Source organism: Halichoerus grypus, chromosome 11, assembly GCF_964656455.1.
Source record: "Halichoerus grypus chromosome 11, mHalGry1.hap1.1, whole genome shotgun sequence".
Taxonomy (NCBI): Eukaryota; Metazoa; Chordata; class Mammalia; order Carnivora; family Phocidae; genus Halichoerus; species Halichoerus grypus.
In genome coordinates, this window is record NC_135722.1 from 85,083,450 (window position 1) to 85,100,912 (window position 17,463).

Genomic DNA, 17,463 nt, shown 5'->3' on the forward strand with positions numbered 1-17,463 from the left:
ATGGTTCCTACTTTCAGACACATGCAAAAATCACCAAAAGGCTTGCCAGGAAATTTTAATAAGTGCTTAAGTTTGGACTTAAAAAAAAAAAAAATCTGTGTATTTTGATGCCGTCGAAATCAGAAAATAGGAATCACAATAGCTGTGTTGAATTAGATAGCATAATGCTAGCTACTGTTAACAAATGAACTCCCAAATCCCAGAAGTCTATCACAATGAAGTGTATTTTTCCTTTCTGCAATAATCTCACAAATGAGGTTCTGGGTCAGCTGGTGGGGCGGGGGCGGGAGCCTTGCTCTGTGGAGGCATTCAATGACTTGGCCGATGATGGAGCATCTGCCAAATGGGACATGGGTTTCCAAGGTAATTTTGGACCTCAACATCCAGATGGCGTAAGGAGAAACAGCGTGAATTATTTCATATGGGAGCTTTTCACAGGCCAATCGGCACATAACTTTCGCTCACATCTGGATAGAACTCGGTCACGTGGCCACACCTAAATTCAAAAGAGGCTGGGAAAGGGGAGTCCAGCTTTGTGCCCAGGGAGGAGGATAAACAACCTATATATTTTCGAACTGCTAACAATCTCTTCCTCAAATGTAAAGAACTGAACTGAGCAGTAGGGGCCATGCCCTGCCTTCTCATTTCAGACACAGGGAAACTGGGAAACCGGGAAACACACTAATTTTCTTAGCGGTATCCCATGGTGAGTTGTGACAGAGCCAGGGCAGAAACTCAGGTCACCCCAGCCCTCAGCCACTATTCACCTTCCAAAAACAATGACACTTGCTGAGCCTCTTCAAAATCATTCCACCACAAAGATGCCGGACTGGCAGCAACATCGGCCTCCACGGGGCCCCCAGGGTCATCGGATCAAAGCCGTCCTATTTGCCCACAGCGGATTGATCTCGTGCGCCGTCCTCCCCCGCCGTATACAGCTAACACTGACAGAGTGCCAGACGCCGCTCTAAATACTTCCTATTTCCCTCCTGGCTCACTACTCCTATTACCAAACCACGACAAAACTGAGGCCCAGTGAGGTTAATCAATGTGCCCAAGGTCACACAACTTGTGTTGTTTTGAACCCAGGGAGGGGCCTGGCTCCAGGCCCTGTGCTCAATCATCATGCTTTCTAGCCTTCAGGTAGAATTCCCTTAATAAATAAAGTTTTAAAAATACATAATGGACATGGGATAATGTGTTAAAAGTGAGGTTCAAAGCCTGATTTCTGACCAACTCCCACTTCCTTCCCTTCCCCCCATGGCTGTAGGTCTTGAACTAGAAACTGATCCTTATTTTCAAGTGTTTATTAGATTTTCTATAAAAACCTCTTGTGAAGATGGAAATTTAAAGGTCCTTTAGCCTCCACACATGTAGATTTTATGAAATGTGTCACACTGCCCGCACAAGTCCCCCTTGACCTCCCATTCCTCTCCCTGTCCTGGAAGGCAAAACCAAGGCTAGATCACACCCCATCTACCTTACCTCTGTTCAGGAACACCCAAACTTCTGCCAATACAGATATATACCTGAGTCCCCTCTTCCTACTAAAACATAAATAATTTTCACTATTAAAAGCTTGGTATTATTCCTAATAAAATTTCCATTCACTCGACAATTATTTATTAATATATGCCACGTTCCAGGCCATAATTTAGCCACTATAAATGAGAGCAATAAAGTCAGTAGCCTTAGGGATCTTACATTTTAGTGGAAGAGGCCATAAATAAATAATAGATGACTAAATAACAGACTTCTGTAAGTGTTAAGGGTGATGACGAAAATTAAACCTATGCAGGGGAACAGAGGAAAGTGGGGGATGGTGGGCTGGCTGTTTCAAACAGCATGGTCTGGACAGCCTTCTTTGAGGACGGGACATTTGAGCAGACACACAGATGCCATCAAGATCCAGCCATACAACACTACAGTGGGTCCCGGCAGAAGAAAGAGCATTTCCTCAGGCAAGAAGCAATCTGGTGAGTCCAAGGAACAACAGAGAAGTTCAGTCAACTGCATCCCTGTGAGTGGGAGCAGGTGTGACAGAGGGAATGTCTGAGGGGTAGGCAGGCACCAGGCAATAAAAAGTTTTTATACCATTGACATGTTTGCATTTCTTCCTACCTATTACTGGAGGCCACCATGGGGTTTTGAACAGACAGTGGTATGATTTGACAAATGTTCTTAAAGGACAACTTGAGCCAGCTGGTGGAGAATGGCTTCTGGTAGAGCGGCATAGGAGCAGGAAGACCAGATGAGATACTACTGGAATAATCCAGAAAGGAGCATATGATGGTGTTAACTAAAGAAGTAGTGTTCAAGATTGTGAAACGTGGTCTGATTCAAGGGATATCTTACAAGTAAAAGCAAACAGGATGTATTGGTGAATTAGACGGAGCATAAAAGAGAAAGAAAAAGAATATGTATCTATTAGGTTGGGGGCCTGAGCCTTTGGCTGAATGGGGGTGCCCATTCCTAGGATGCGGGCAGATGGGGAGGGAAGATCAAGTTGGTTGCTGGAGGTGGGGGAAATGGGGCTAGGATCAAGAGCTTTGGCTGGAGGCACTGGGTTTGAAATGTCTGAGCCAAAAAAAAAAAAAAAGAAGAAGAAGAAAGAAAGAAAGAAAGAAAAGAAAGGCAAGAAAAGAAACATCTGAGCCATAAAAGCAGACGTGCGGATTAGCGCTAGGATATGTGGTCTGGAGCTCCAGCAGGAGAGACTAGTCAGGGCAGAGCAGAGGGCTGCAGCAAGAACATCTGTGGGTAACACAGCCTCATGGCACCACGTGCCAACGCGAGCAGGGATTCAGAGAAAGACAACAAAGATTGTCCAGAAGCCACAATGAGTAGCAAGGAGAGTATCTATCTGACTTTCAGGGCTCATGATAAGCAGTACGTAGGAGAAAAACAGTCACTATCAACATGACTCTGGGAATGGAAATAACTCAGGAAATAGTCACATTTCAAGTTTAAGCAAGAAAGAAAAAAAGAGAGAGTGAGAGCAAGAAAGGGAGAGAGAGAGAGAAAGAGGTCCTTCAGGAAAAAGACTGGCAACCTAGGGATTTTGCTGGTGACAGATCATGAAGCTCAGACAGTAGAAAGATTTGGAGGATAGGAGGAAGTCTTCAGTTCAGATCATTGGAGGTACAGGACCATATGGTCACAGTAAGAATCCAGACAATGCATATGACCTGGGGCAGGCGGGGAGGGCTTTGACTTCTGAGGTGGGTGAAATCACTGAGAAGTGGGAACACGCGGGCCTGTCCTGATGGTCTCTTCGGAAAAAGAGGGTAGTGAGCTCTGAGTACAGTCCTACTCCACATCAGCCTCCTAAATACTTATAATGGAGAGCTTGGGGGGGTCATCATGACTAGGAGAGGCACAGCTCTGACACCCCTATGGACTGCAGTGGCTAGTGTCACTGGGGGTGATAAGGTGCTCTAACCTGGCTTTTCGGTGGTCCTTTATATATGATGATTACTTAAGAGAACTCTTCCTTTAGCATTTCTTTCTCCGAGTCCATTCATTTCCTGGAGCTGTTACAACAAAGCCGGACAAACTGGATGGCTTAAAAAAACCAGAAATTTATTGTCTCACAGTTCAAGGGACCAGAAGTCTGAAATCAAGGTGTTGGCAGGCCCATGCTCCCTATGAAACCTGTAGGAGAGAATCCTTTCTTGCCTTTTCCTTCTGGTGGTTCACTGACCATCTTTGGCAGTCCTTGACTTACAACTGTGTAATTCCAACCTTTGCTTTCTTCACTACATGGCATTCTCCCTGTGTGTCCACCGTGTTTCTCCGTGGCCATCCTCTTACAAGGATGTCAGCTCTACTGAATCGGGGCTCACCTTTCTCCAGTGTGATCTCATCTTAACTTCATTAATTACCCCTGCAATGACCCTATTTCCAAATAAGATCACATTATGAGATACTGAATGTTAGGACTTCAACATAACTTTTGTCTTTCTTTCTTCCTTCCTTTCTCTCTCTCTCTCTCTTTTTGTTCTCCGTTTGGAGGGGAGCACAACTCAACCCACAACACCAAAGTACTCCTCTTTCCAGTTTTTATGTATAATAACTGCACCAAATTAAAAGGAATTTGCATGTATTCTCTATCTTACTATCTTCCTCGTAGCTTCCGACTGGTTAGAATTATTTTGGATTGAGCTTTCCTGATGAGTACATTTGTCCAAAGATGATTTTTCTGAGTGTGAGTGCACTTTTCCACTCATCCACTCCATTATAGCCTGTCTGAAAGCCAGAGAAAATCAAGAAATTATTTTCACACAAACGTATCTTCCTTTGCCTACACGTGGCCAAGAAAGCTTTATCTGACGGCTGATTTCAGTTTTGTCATTTTCCATCAGTCTAGCAGTTGATGCTTTTATCATTAAAAATTCTATTATTTAAAAAAAATCCCGCCGCAAGATCATTTCAAATGTTCATTTTATAAGACAAATCTAAACCCCCAAAGCTTTCTGAGCCAAAGCATCTCACACTGAGAAGAGAACAAGTTGGCCAAATATGCCCAAATAAGCCCAAATAACCATGTCAATCAGTGAGATTTGGGAAAGCCAGATAAGGAAAGAGGGAGACTTCTATCTATAACTTAAATTAATTTGAGCTCCATGGCATACAGTTGAAGTGTAAAGGTCTGTTTTTTGTGCTTCCATCGGTGATTGCCGTGATTAGTTTCTAATGTGAAGGCACACTGGTCTTACCCCAGACTTGAACAGAAAAAAAATTACCAAATGCAGAGAGACTTCCTTCTCAATTTTCACCATCACTGTTCAAGTCCTGAGCTGGCCTCTTAATGCATAGGAGATGTGAATGAATGGAAAGATTCCAATCAGAGGACATTAAAGCCAGAAGGACTTAACCCCCTCCTCCCCAAGCAATGGCATCCCTACTTCTATTTGTCAGCTGACTCCAGTGTAATTATCATGGAAAAATCAGTCTTCCAAGGAATAAAAGTCTACTAATCCTAAATCTACACATGAACTCCTGACCCCACTATTTGCTTCAGAGAACCTGCCTCTACAGAGCCTTCTGTATGGCTTTTTTTTTTTTTTTTTTGGTAGGAAATTCATCTTTAGAGCCATGAACTGTCAGAACTTGCTATGCAACAATCTTGTTACGAAAAATAAAGAAATACCTTTCTTCTCACTCCCTGTCAGAAATAAAACAGTGCAAGAAATTGTTTGAACTGAAGAAGGGTCCTAGGATCTAAACAGATGTGTAGAGAAATACACAAAAGTACAATTAGGGTTGGTGGAGAGGCATTCCTCTCTTTGCAGATCTTTCACAAGCAAGACCCGGTGTATGAATCAAAGCGAAGCTACATGGGTATTTAAACTACAACAGTTTATAATGAAAATTGCCAAATGTGTGAATATTATATATAAATATACATACATACATATGTGTGCATTTGTATATATATATGGAGAGAGAGAGAGTAATAGTTATACACCAAGCTTTATGTGCATTATTTCATTTTAACCCAAAATAACCCTCTGAGGTAGGTAATAACTGTCCTCTTTATACAGACCAATTAAAAACTTTTGCCCAACAGCTCATAGACACAATGTTTGAGTCAGGGTTAGCCAAATCCTGTCCCCCAGGCCGTTTTCTTTCTAGCATACCATTCTCGTTAGAATATGAGTTATAAGGTCTTTGTTGGAAATATTTGCCTCTATCGATCGTGCTCCCGTTAAACATTCCTATTGCCTCCTCCACCTTGGCGCACATGTGCAATTTGGAAATTGCATCCTAAACCCAACCAATTCTTAATTTCCTAAAAACACTACTATTTGGCCATCTATATGATGTTAATTGTATTGTTTATTTCTTATCAGTAATCTGTTACGCAGAGTGGAAAGCCATCAACCCTCTCCCAAGGAAGCAAAGTAACCTCAAATAATGCAAGGATAATGTTATATTCTACCCATCAGTGGAGACTTTGAACCTAAGAGAATAAATATGCTATTAACCTTAATCATAAATTTTTTCAAGATTCTCCCATCTTGAGAGATGTCAGTGGTCTTCTAGTAAAACTAAGAAGAAAGTTTATAGTCAAGGTCTCACCCACTATGCCTCCCACCGCCGGATATTCAGATACACTGGCTTGTGGGATCCTCATAGAACTGTATTTCTACCTCAATTTGTTCAACATCCCAGGCCAGAGAAATACATGGTGACGTTTGAAGATTTGCTAACTCTCTATGAGAGAGTCCAAGACTGCTGATCTCTGAAGCAAAAGGCTGGTGGGAGAACCTGGAATAGACTGATTCTGAACAAACTATGGAGATTCTAGGGATGTGTAATGAGAAGGAACGTCTAGAGTTCCTGTGTCTCCATGTCATAAAAGCTTAAAAACTCCCATATCCCATTCCTAAAATACTTCAAGAAGGGAGATTCTTACGCTCCAGAACAAGTAGGAAAAAACCGAATTCACCTGGTTTCTAGAAGAATTACACCCTGGCAATGAGGCAAAGAAGGGATAGAATGAGAAAAGTCCTGTGGTACAAAAGAGAGAATCAGCTTCAAGTCACACAAAACTGGTTCCAAGTTCCAGGCTCAGCCACCATCTGACTGTGGGATCTGGGAAAATGCCTTACTTTTCTCAGTGCTTTGGTTTCCTGGTCTGTAAAATCAGAATAATAATTGCATCAACCTGGTGGAATTAAATAAGACTCTGTTTGCAGAGTGCTTAGGACAGAGCCTGATACAGTGAACAGTGTTGTCCCATATGGAATCAGAGGTGGAGCAGAAGGCTAAGAACTCAGGCTTCGGCGCGAGACACGACCAGCAGTGAGCAGCGAGCACAGTGATAAATGTTCGCTGACTGTCATGATGCTGTCAGCACGATGATTTTGCACTTAGTAGGAGAAGGTGGCCTGTCTTTCAGGCACAGGTTGCCCTACACTAGGGCTCACAGCCAAGTGGGGAAGCATGGGCTGGGTATCAGCACCACCTCACCCTTCCCAAAGGCATCTTTGTGCAAGACTGATTATCACTACCCTCATTATCTGTAAAACCAGGTAGCTCAACTCCCTGGTCTCTGCAATCCTTTCAAACTCAAAAGAAACACTTCTGCAAAGCACCTATACTTGCAGGTGAGGAGCATCGGAGGACCCGGGCCCAGCCTGTCCCTCTGTGCTCTTCACCAGGTTCCAGTGACAACTGGCATACTCCTTCTCCTTCTGCCCCAAGCCTGGTTGGGTTTTTCGTTTTCCCATTTTAGTTTTTGGCTCCTCAAAAGGCTGAGTGTGCTTCCAGGAGCCTCCCTCCACAACCCCATCTGTCCTTGCTCTTCTGAGCCACAGTCCACCGGCTGGATGGCTGGCAAGCCCCGGAGGTGAGCACACGGCGGTCGATCCTGGGAGGGGCAGCACAGTCGGAACAGCACACGCTTCCCGAGCGGCATTGCTATTCTGAACGAGTCAACGCATCAGGAACGAATCGATAGTTACAGCATGAGACAACCACGCCAGCAAACTCCACATGGAGAGAAGGAAGGATGGGCAGAGAGGTGCTCCGTATCTGGAAAACGCTAATGTCCCCGAGCTGCACCTGGGGTTGAACACCTCATCAGAGAGGAGCATTTCTTCAAAGGCTTAAGGACTGGGTCGGGAAGTGACCTGGCAGGAGGGAGGCACGCGTCATGGGTGCAGCTCTGAACTAACCGACAGATGACACAGCCCATCTGTGTCCCTGACAGAAAGACACCAGCGCAATTATGTGTGTTTGTAACTTCCCAAGAGCAACCTCACACAGCTGGGTGGCCCGGTCAGAAATGACAGTGAGCCGGGAACATGTCCAAGGGCAAGGACAACACAAGACAGCTCAGGGAAAGGGACAGGGAAGGGCAAGGAGGAGAAGACAGTGATCTCAGATTTCCTGCATCCATTCATGCACCAGGTACTTTCTGAGCACCTTCTACTGGCCAGATCCTGGTGACACAGTGCTGCATGAGACCGAGAAGGTAGCCCTTCTCCAGAAAATTACAGCCCAGTTGGGGAAGACAGATCACAAACACATAATCAAATGTCTGAACAGGAAAACTTGAGATACAGATGCCTGCTCTGAAGAAAAACAAATCCCAGATGGCATGCCAGTGTAATGTGTGTGGAGGTAGTAAGGGTCATTTTGATTTGGGTGTTGGTAAAGGCTTCAGGGAGCGGGTTCCATCTGAGCTGAGGCCAAAATGATTAATAGCTATCCGTGGAAAGACAGCGGTATTCCCAACAGTGAGGACCACAGGTAGAAAGCCCCTGTAGCAAGAATTTGTTTTCTATGTCCGTGAGGTGGAGAAAGGGCCAGGATGTCTATAGCAGAAAGACAGGCAGGATAGCCACTCAGACTTCGTTAGCAAAAACCATGGACCAAGTCATGTGCTGGGTGTTGGGATACAAACATGAAGAAGGCATAGTTTCTGCCCTCAAGAGGCCATGGACTGGCTGGAGAGACAAAGAGAGAATCCATCTGTTATAAAATGAAATGCTAAGTGTTTTACACGGTATGAATAAAGTGTGCCACAGCTTCCTATGTTTAGAAGGGCACTCCATGCGTTTTCTCAAATATCAAAAACATTATTCTGTTCTATTCCATGGAGTTGCTATATCAAAATCCAACTTCAATCTTGTACATTTCTCAGATCTTTCCTTTCTTTTCTTAACTCAACCAAAAAAAAAAAAAAAAAAAAAAAAACGACATTGTGCCGTGACAAAGCCTACTGTCTAGATAAGTGAGAGAAGGCACAGCTCAGCCTCTGATACTCACTTACCAGATGATCCCAATGAAATAATTCACTTTACTAGCTGTTGCCTTATTGGGGGAATCTATGATAGCATGAAGCACACTCATCAGAATTGCCAAGCTACAGGCCACACTTAGTGAAGGTCTCTGATTAGTGACATCCACACAGATGGGCACCTCAGGCTCTCCCACTCCTCACTCCTTCTTCACTATTCCCATAGAGGAGTCCAGTCGGAAAGCTCTTTTCTGACCCCACGTACACATACTGCCCATTCGCTAATGGGCACACTCTGCCTCATCTGTTGGTTACCTCATTGCCTGGCCTTTTGAGTTGGACTCAAGACCCCGGAGTGTGAAGTGTAAGCCTCATGTCTTTCCACACCCCAAAACCCAGCTCAGGGCCCGTCTTGCAAGAACCACTCAATAAGTCTTTGTTGGTTGACCACAGCTGTATTTTAAAATAAAATGATGGAGAAATGCAGTAAAGAGACAAATTAAATATAGGCTGGGGGATGTTTATGTTTTGTTTGCATTCATTTTATCTGTTCAGGAAACATCTGGGAGCACACAGTGCTCATGACATTATACGGCACAATATCTGCTTTCCAAGCCCTAGCTGCCCCCCCCCCCAATGCACGAGGAGAAAGAACACAGAAAGTTCAGCGACATTGCAGGAGAGGGTCTAAGCCAGAATGCCTAGAGGAGACTCTAAGTACCAGCAAGGGATTAGAACACAGAATGCAGTGGGGAAAGTGTGGTGCACAAGATCACGGAGTAAGGGCCTGAGTTAGCACTCCAGCTCTGCCCCTTGCTACTTGGGTGATGCTACCTAAATTCCCTGCTGTAGACCTCTGCTTCCTCAGCTACTAAGCTGGGAAAATTAAGTGTGTATCAAGAGTTGTTGTGAGCATTAAATGTTACGATGTATACAAAATATTTAACACCCACAGTAACTGACCGATCACTGACAGTGCTATTCATTTTATTAACATTATTACTACTAGTGTCACATAATCTGGCTTCAAAGCTTCGTATCTGCGCAACCTTAATCAAATGATGTAAATTCTCCGTGCCTCAGTTTCCTTACCTGCAAAATGGGGATAGCACCTACCCCACAGGGTCTTTATTAGGGTAAAATGTTAATATTAGGAGGCTAGACAACAGGTGAGATACCATGTAAAACAAAATTCTACCTGACACAGAGCAAGTGCTCCCTAAACCTTAGTTAATGTTCTTATTACTGCACATTCTGTTCTACATAACCTCACCCTTTAAAAAAAAATATGCATACAGACCAGCAGCAGGAGGGCAGAAAGGGTGGGAGATTGCAAATTGTTTGCGATTCCTTTCAGGCTGTCAAAGCCACTGTTGGGTGAAAGGTTTCTCAATACCTCTGCAAGGATCGTTAGCACTAATTGGATGAAATAAAACATTTTTAAAAGTTTCCTCACATTAGAATCTGCTGCTGAAGCATTCGTTCTATGGGGACTAGAAGAGATTTTTAAAAAATGAAACTGGTGAGAACAAAGCAGAATAACATGCAACCAGAGCAAAAAGTCCTCTGCTGGTTGAGAAGTAAACTACAAGCATGGCCCTAGTGCTCAGCCACCATGCTGTGGAGAGGGCTGCTCTCCAGGGCAGGGCAGAGGTGCCCTAGTTGTATTCTGTGTAGCCTGGTCACATGCTGAACAAAAAAATGAAGAAAGGAAGGAAAGGAAAGAAGAAGGGATGGAGGAAGAGAGGAAGGGAAAGAGGGAAGAAAAAAGAAACGATCCACATAAATACACAAAAAAGCAACAAAACAAAAAACAAAAACAAAAAATCCCAGAGCCCTGAGCCACTAGACAACTACAACCTAGAGTCAGGTTATGTGCAAATGTATCAATTTTTGTGTAAACAAAATACATTCTGAAATTCCTATTTGCTTCTTTGCACACAGAATTACACAGTACAGAGACTGTGCTTGAGAGTTCAAGGCCTCCAACTCCACGAAAGTACACGCCGACATGGTGGACCTCGCTTGTTCTAGTGCATGAGAGCCTGAGAAGAATGCAGATCATCCTGCAGAGGCATGAGCTTCCTCTGTGCAAGTCGTCTGTGACTCCTGCTGCCCAATTCACATCCTAAATCAGGCCATTGGCCAGTGGGTTGGTGTCAGTCATATCCTGGCCCCTCTAATCCCTGCTCTGTAGGGCTCCATCCACTGGAATGGTCTTCCTTCTGTATGTCAGTCAGACATTTAGTCCCAGGGGCTGGCACAGAATGGCAAAGAATGGCAGGAGTTGTTCTAGGAGGGCCTTTTTATGCAATGGCAGGGTTGGGTCTAGAGAGGAAGCCCCATCGTATTCCACTTCCTCCATCTACACCTAAACAAGACCAGAGCAGATGTGAAAAAGCAAACAGACATTGGTGCCTGAAAGGGACAGGGACAGGGAAGCCCAGAGTGAGCAAGAAAGTCATGGAAGGAAAGATAAAGAGAAGCAGCCAGCACATGATAATGCAATTTTAAAGAGAAGCTGTTCCTAATGAAGGCCCATGCCCTGGCTCAGCATCTGCTGAATTCAGCTACCCTCCAGAGAGTCTCCGTTCTCATGAGCCTCGGGGGGCTGCCCTCTGGGGCTGAAACCAGATCCTGGCTCATCCAACCCCCCATCATTGTTCCTAAGATGTGGGATCATTGTCTGTCAGAGCCCCTTTGCTGTTTCTTTTTCTCCAAATCTCCACAGAGCTGACTACTTTCCACCTTCTCCTTGAAACTACCATCCCATCTGTTCCTAAAATGTTCTACATGTGAGAATGACTCTTTCTTATCTCTTGGGGACTACTGCTTGCAGCTAAGGGTTAGGGACAAAGGGAACATCCAGAGAACACTAAATTCATCACTGTATTGTGTTAGGGTTTCATTTCAGTATCTCTCGTTAAGTAGTCTGAAATCACAGCATTTTTAGAGCTCTGTGAAATCCCCTTATAAAGCAGATCTAGTAATTCTGGGGTGGGAGGCAGTTAGATATTTAACCTTTGTTCAAAATAGTCCCGAAAGGGCTTAGTGGAGAGGTGGGTTTCCTGAGGCAATGAGTAACTAGGAATTCACTGGGGCCATGGACATTAGCTCCACAAAGGCAGTGGAAGATGGGATTCTTTGCAGGCCCTGTGTGGGTCCTTAAATCACACACTTCCTTTGGCAATGTTCTGACAAGTCAGCCCCGTACTTCCAGGGCCCCCTCATCAACATTTTCTGTCCCGTGGGTATTTCCTTGAGGGTACCATCCATAAACAATGCAATTTTAGCAGAACAGTCACCAGGGGCAAAACAATGGACACCAGCACCAATATTATCTTTCCAAGAACTTTCATATGTAAAGGATAGGAATATTGCCATGTTGCCTTGCAGTGGGCTCAATGGCCCAGTTTGGGAAACTTTATGTAAGAAGGCATATTAAATCAAAGAGGCAGAGAAATCATTCTTCTCATGAACCTTCTTAACTTCTACCTCATGCTCTTTCTAAAATTCTAGAGAGGAAGATTCCCCATTATAATCACTAATTTTCTGTTACCCTCTTATGAGGGGTGCAGTGTGTAGACACTGGAAATTGAGTTAACATGTCAGTAGACAGGGTAATCAGGGACACAGACTCATCCCACCTTACACAAGTCATAACCAAGATTCCACTTCTCCTCCTCAGTTTCTGTAACCCTTAGCCCCAGAAACCAATCAGGACCCAACTCAACACTGAAATCTGTCAGTTCAGTAGATGAGCTTTGCACATACTGCTTTAGTGGACAGCACCAAGAGAGAACAGCTAACCAGAGTAAATGATAATTTCCATGGACAAATCAGACGCACCTCCATGACTTCAATCTCAGAAAGCCATGTTTAGACAAGAAAAAGCATGTCCTTCCACGCACTGGCTTATGGCATGAAGGCACCCCAGAAAAGCCCAGACACAGGCAAGCCCAGGACAAAACAGCAGCTCTGCCGGAGTACAGGAACCCACGGGCAACTCCCCATGGCATGGGCAGAGTGAAGGCATTCACACGAAGCCAGACTCGTCCTTTGGGACTCGTTAACTTCAGAGATGACAATTCACGCTGAGCCCCAGCCAGGTCCCCAGTCACCATGGCCACCAGGTTCGGGCACACACAGTGCCCAGGCCACTGTCCTCAATCTCGGTGGCTCCCTGCCTCAGCCGCCCCTCATGCTTACCAAGTCCTGGGCCAAGGAGGCCAGTTTTGGGGAAACAGCTCATCTCCCCAACCTCTGAGTGTTTCCCTAACACCACCACGTTCCCGGGGCAGAGCATTCAGCTCATCCGTGAATCCTGCAGCCCAAGGAACCAGCGACCTCCGTACCAGCTGTTCCAGTGCACACACCTGCACCCCTGCCCCTGCCCCCCCCAACCCATACACCTCATTGTCAATTCATAGAAGAAAGACAGCTCCCTACCTGAGGGTGGCGCTCTCCCCCTGCCGGACCGTCACGTTGTCCATGGCTTTGGGGAAGGTGGCATCTCCGCTGCGCACGGGCACTCCTGTGGGTACAAGGAACAGCAGCCTGAGAGACACGACCACGAGGCACTTCCAGGGCAGGAACAGGTACCCACAGACCCCCATCCTCGACAGCCACAACTTCCCAGAACTCCGGCAGCGGCGCGGCACACACCCCCCGGGCGAGCACAGGAAGTGGGTGGGGTGAGGGAGCGAGCTCAGGGACCCAGCAGTGAACTAGCGGCGACCGAGAGGCGCGGGAGGAGAAGAGCGCGCAGACTCCTCTAAGTCTAATATTCCTCCCCCAAATCCGGCCTCGGATAACCAATTTCCACGGAGGACAGCGAAGGGGGCTTCCTCGGTGTTGCTTCGGCTGGGGAAGATGGCCAAGAAAGGGGAAGCGCAAGGCAGGTGCAAAGGTGTGGGCACGTCTCAGGAGTCCCTTCTTCCCGTTAGCAGTTCTGACATGGCACTTTGGAGTGGAGTAAGCACTTTGGTACCAGAAGGGGACAGGGGGTGGGTCAGATCCGGCTTCCCAGAGGTGGTCTGCAATTCCTCAGTTCGAACAAGGGGGAATCCAACACTTTCTTTGTAAGTTTCGGAGGAAGGACCGCCGGCAGAAAAACAATCCGTAACAATAGCCAAGATGGAAAGTAGAGCATGCAGAAGGCGGCTCCGCCGAGCTCCGTGCGATCCGGACCCGGGGTTCCTACGGCAGCCTCTCGGTCAACTTCCTCTGAGCCAAAATGCGCGCTGCAGCCGCTGCGATCCGGCCGGTCTGGGCAGGGCCAGGCGCCGCGGCGGCGGCCGAGGCAGGAGCGGCCCGGCTGAGCGCACCGCGGCGGCCCCTCGCTCGCTCGCTCGCTCGCTGGGGAAGGCGAGGCGCAGCCGGCACCGGAGCCGCGCGGACGCCACGCTCAGCGGCCGCCCCCGGCCTCCGCGCCGCCTTCCTCCCGGGAGCAGCCCCGACGCGCGCGGGCCCCGACCGCCGGGGTTGTCATGGCAGCAGCTCCATCACTGACCGCCACTTTCTCCGGGGCCGGCGGCGAGCGAGCGGGCGGGCGGACTGCGCGCTCATCCCGGCGGGCGGGCGCGGGGCGCGGGGCGCGGGCGCCCACCTTAACCCCTGCCGCGCCGCGTCGCGGCAGTGCACCAGCCAAGGCGAGGAGTTTAACCATTTCCCCCCTTGAAGAGCTGTCACCTCCAAATTAAGAAGAAAGGCAAAGTTACCACACAATCTTAATAAGCCCAAGACATCTTAATAAGGGTCACAAACTAATTAACTAGGAAAGGAAAACCCTGCAGCATGCTTGCATGCACCTTTAAAATGATCAGATTAAATCCATTAGCATTTAGAGTAAATTTACAGTGTTGGAAGAATGCTTTAGAATAATCTAATTTTTATTCAATAGTCAACGCCCACCCTACCAGCCCTACCAGCACCCCGCCCACCCCAGGAAAGCTACTTTCAAACACCGGAGACTCAACACCACCATTCTAAACAGAGATCTTCCATATATAAAATAAATGCAAAATCACAGAAGCCCCTTAGTATGTGAAACTTCAAAATCGCATCAAAATTTTGGTCAAGTTCTGACACTAACTTACATTCTTTATTCTTGTTTTATCGACGTTAAAAGATGCTAGCCCTGCAAAAGTGCTCATTCAGATGAATGAGTGTGAGCCACTTGCTTTATTTATACCGTGTACTCCCAAGTTCTCTGGGTTTCACAGCCTTGCAGAGCTGATTTCATCTTAAGAGGTGTGTTTTTCGAATTCTCGAAACCCAGGGAAAAACTGAATTTGCCTCATTTCCTGTCATTTCTCCTCTCTGGCTCCTGTGGGTCCCTGCATACCTACGTTTTAATTTCTCCCTTAAGTCCAGCTCAGACCGAATGTGCGTTCCCCTTCCTGGGCCTGGCCCCTGAGCTGGGGAGAAGCCCAGAACAGCCCAGCCCACACAGCAGTGCCAACACTAGAGTACTCTCTCCTCAAGGACTCCCAGATCTTAGCCCCCTACACTGACCCAGATTCTCCCTGGGGATAGAGAAGGGGCAACCAATGATGACTTTGTTTCTTTCTCCCTCAACTCTCTATCAGATCCAACCAGGAAGCTGGTTTTATTCAACACCTGTTAAATAACAGAAAAACGTTCTTCCCAAAGCCATCCAGCCAACACCAAAAAGATTGAATCATTCTAACTATAAGAGTCCTGGTGCCAGAGAAGTCCTTACACCTTGCAGATAATAACTACCACTTACACGTAGATGACACGTGTGTTAGAGATGAAACAAGCATTTCACCCTTCTACTCCCTCCTCTAACTACTTTAGATTGGTAGGGATGGAGGTAGGGTTTGCAGATGTGGGAGCCATACTCCAGGGTAACAAAGACAGACTGAGCAAACGTGTTTTTCCCTTTTAATAGTTGACCAGAAATCGATCAACCAGAAAAGTTGAGCAACTTTACACTGAAGCTCTCAATTAATCCATCATTAGGATCATTTTTCCTCATCTCTGGTGACTTCTCCTGAGATTAAATTCTCAGGGAAACCCATCTGCTACTTTTGGCCAGTGGGGACCATTTGATATATAACACCAAAAAAATCAATTGTCAACTTATGGCTGCAAGAAATGACTTTACTATCAGGAAAAAAAAAAGCAAAAGCAAAAACAAAAAATGGCATCTAAAGAGAGTAGGAGAGTTTTGTTTATATTTTTGGGGGAAAAAAAGAAGAGAAAAACCTATTTTTGCACCAGTCCATTCTTGCAAGAACCCTATTTTATGTCTATTTTACAATGGGAAACTTCAGAAATAGTAAGTAAAGAGTAAGATTGTTTTTGATGACTTATAGTCTGCTGAATTTGGGGTTCTTCTTTCCCTAAAGTCAAGGAGTTACCTCTAATCAACCATCTATCCATTTTACCTGTCCCTCATGCTCTCCCACCAACCCCTCTGTGTACACACATCCTCACCACATCAGCTGGAAATAATTACAGTGGTGGGGAAGGGAGGGGGATTCGTTCTGGGCTTTGGAGTCATTTCCCTACAGGCTTGGGAATGGCACGGATGATTCCTTTCATAATAAATTCTAGTCCTGGCTCTTGCATCTAATTCCCAGGTAGGTACAAATGAGCATTAGTTTTTTTGCATCTGGGAATGTGGATAATGACAACAACCGGCCTTCCCGAGGGACCTACATACATGATTAACTCTACAGGAAAACACTTAGAAATCCATTTAAGGTGGAAGATGCTTTATTAATACATTTTGTCTGCCACCACTTCATTATTATGACTGGGCAGGAAAATAATTCTTCATAGGGGCTCTTTAAGATGTTCGGTTTATACCGTATGCATGTCATTGATCTAAGCCAGTCAAGCCATCTTTGTCTCTGGCCGTGAAGGGAAAGTGCCGAGCTGCAGATCAGGCAGGAAACCCAGCAGAGCTCAGGTAAGCCTCAGGGTGCAGAGAGAAAAACCACTTACAACCTCCTACCTGCCCTCTGGGCCCAAGGACCCAAACTTTATTCAAAAATGGAAGTTTGTTATACAAAAACAATGAATCGTGGATCACTACATCAAAAACTAATGATGTAATATATGGTGATTAACATAACATCATAATAATAAAAAAAACTAATGATGTATGGTGACTAACATAACATAATAAAATAAAATTAGAAAAAACAAAAAAACAAAAATGGAAGTTTAGAAAGTGGTGAAAGACCAGAGATGTCTGTGCAATTAACAAGGCAGAATCCATTTCATTTGAACTCCTTGATGAAGTTGTTTGAATAGATGAAGATCAAAATCAAAATCATATGTCAACTCCCTGCCCATCCCCTAATCACTAAATATAACCAACGCTTAGTGGCTTATCTTATATCCTGTCTCATGCTTCATAAAAACTGCTGGATTTATTTTATTTTTCCCAGCATATCCGAGTTAATGAAAAAGGGATGACAGTCGGAGCAATTTCATTATTTGTGTTCTTTATAGAAACAACTTCCTTTCTGCCTCCTGGAAAGCAGCATCCTAACAAGCGCCCACCTCCACCTTCTTCCCCTGTCTCCCTCTCCTTCCTCCCTTCCCTCCTGCATACACATATACTGTACACATAAATCAACTTGTCACATCTTGTCTCTGTGCTGACAGCTGTAATTGCTTCAGGTTATAAAAATATCTATAGGACAATGCCTTTCAAGCTCACAGACACACAC

The 17,463-nt window shown here is 45.6% G+C and overlaps 1 protein-coding gene across 8 annotated transcripts in view; it reads right to left on the minus strand.

Annotated features, from left to right (window-relative positions):
* The window catches only part of NTM (neurotrimin), a 943,472-nt gene that overhangs the window by 384,220 nt on the left and 541,789 nt on the right, over window positions 1–17,463 (minus strand). For 6 of the 8 annotated variants that reach the window (XM_078058758.1, XM_078058759.1, XM_078058757.1 and 3 more), the window contains one exon: window positions 13,202–13,286. In XM_078058758.1, coding sequence (XP_077914884.1) covers window positions 13,202–13,286 — 85 coding nt within the window. Of the gene's footprint in view, window positions 1–13,201; window positions 13,287–14,850; window positions 14,895–15,102; window positions 15,213–17,463 lie in introns of those variants that run through there. The other 2 variants (XM_078058761.1, XM_078058760.1) reach the window with 2 other exon arrangements.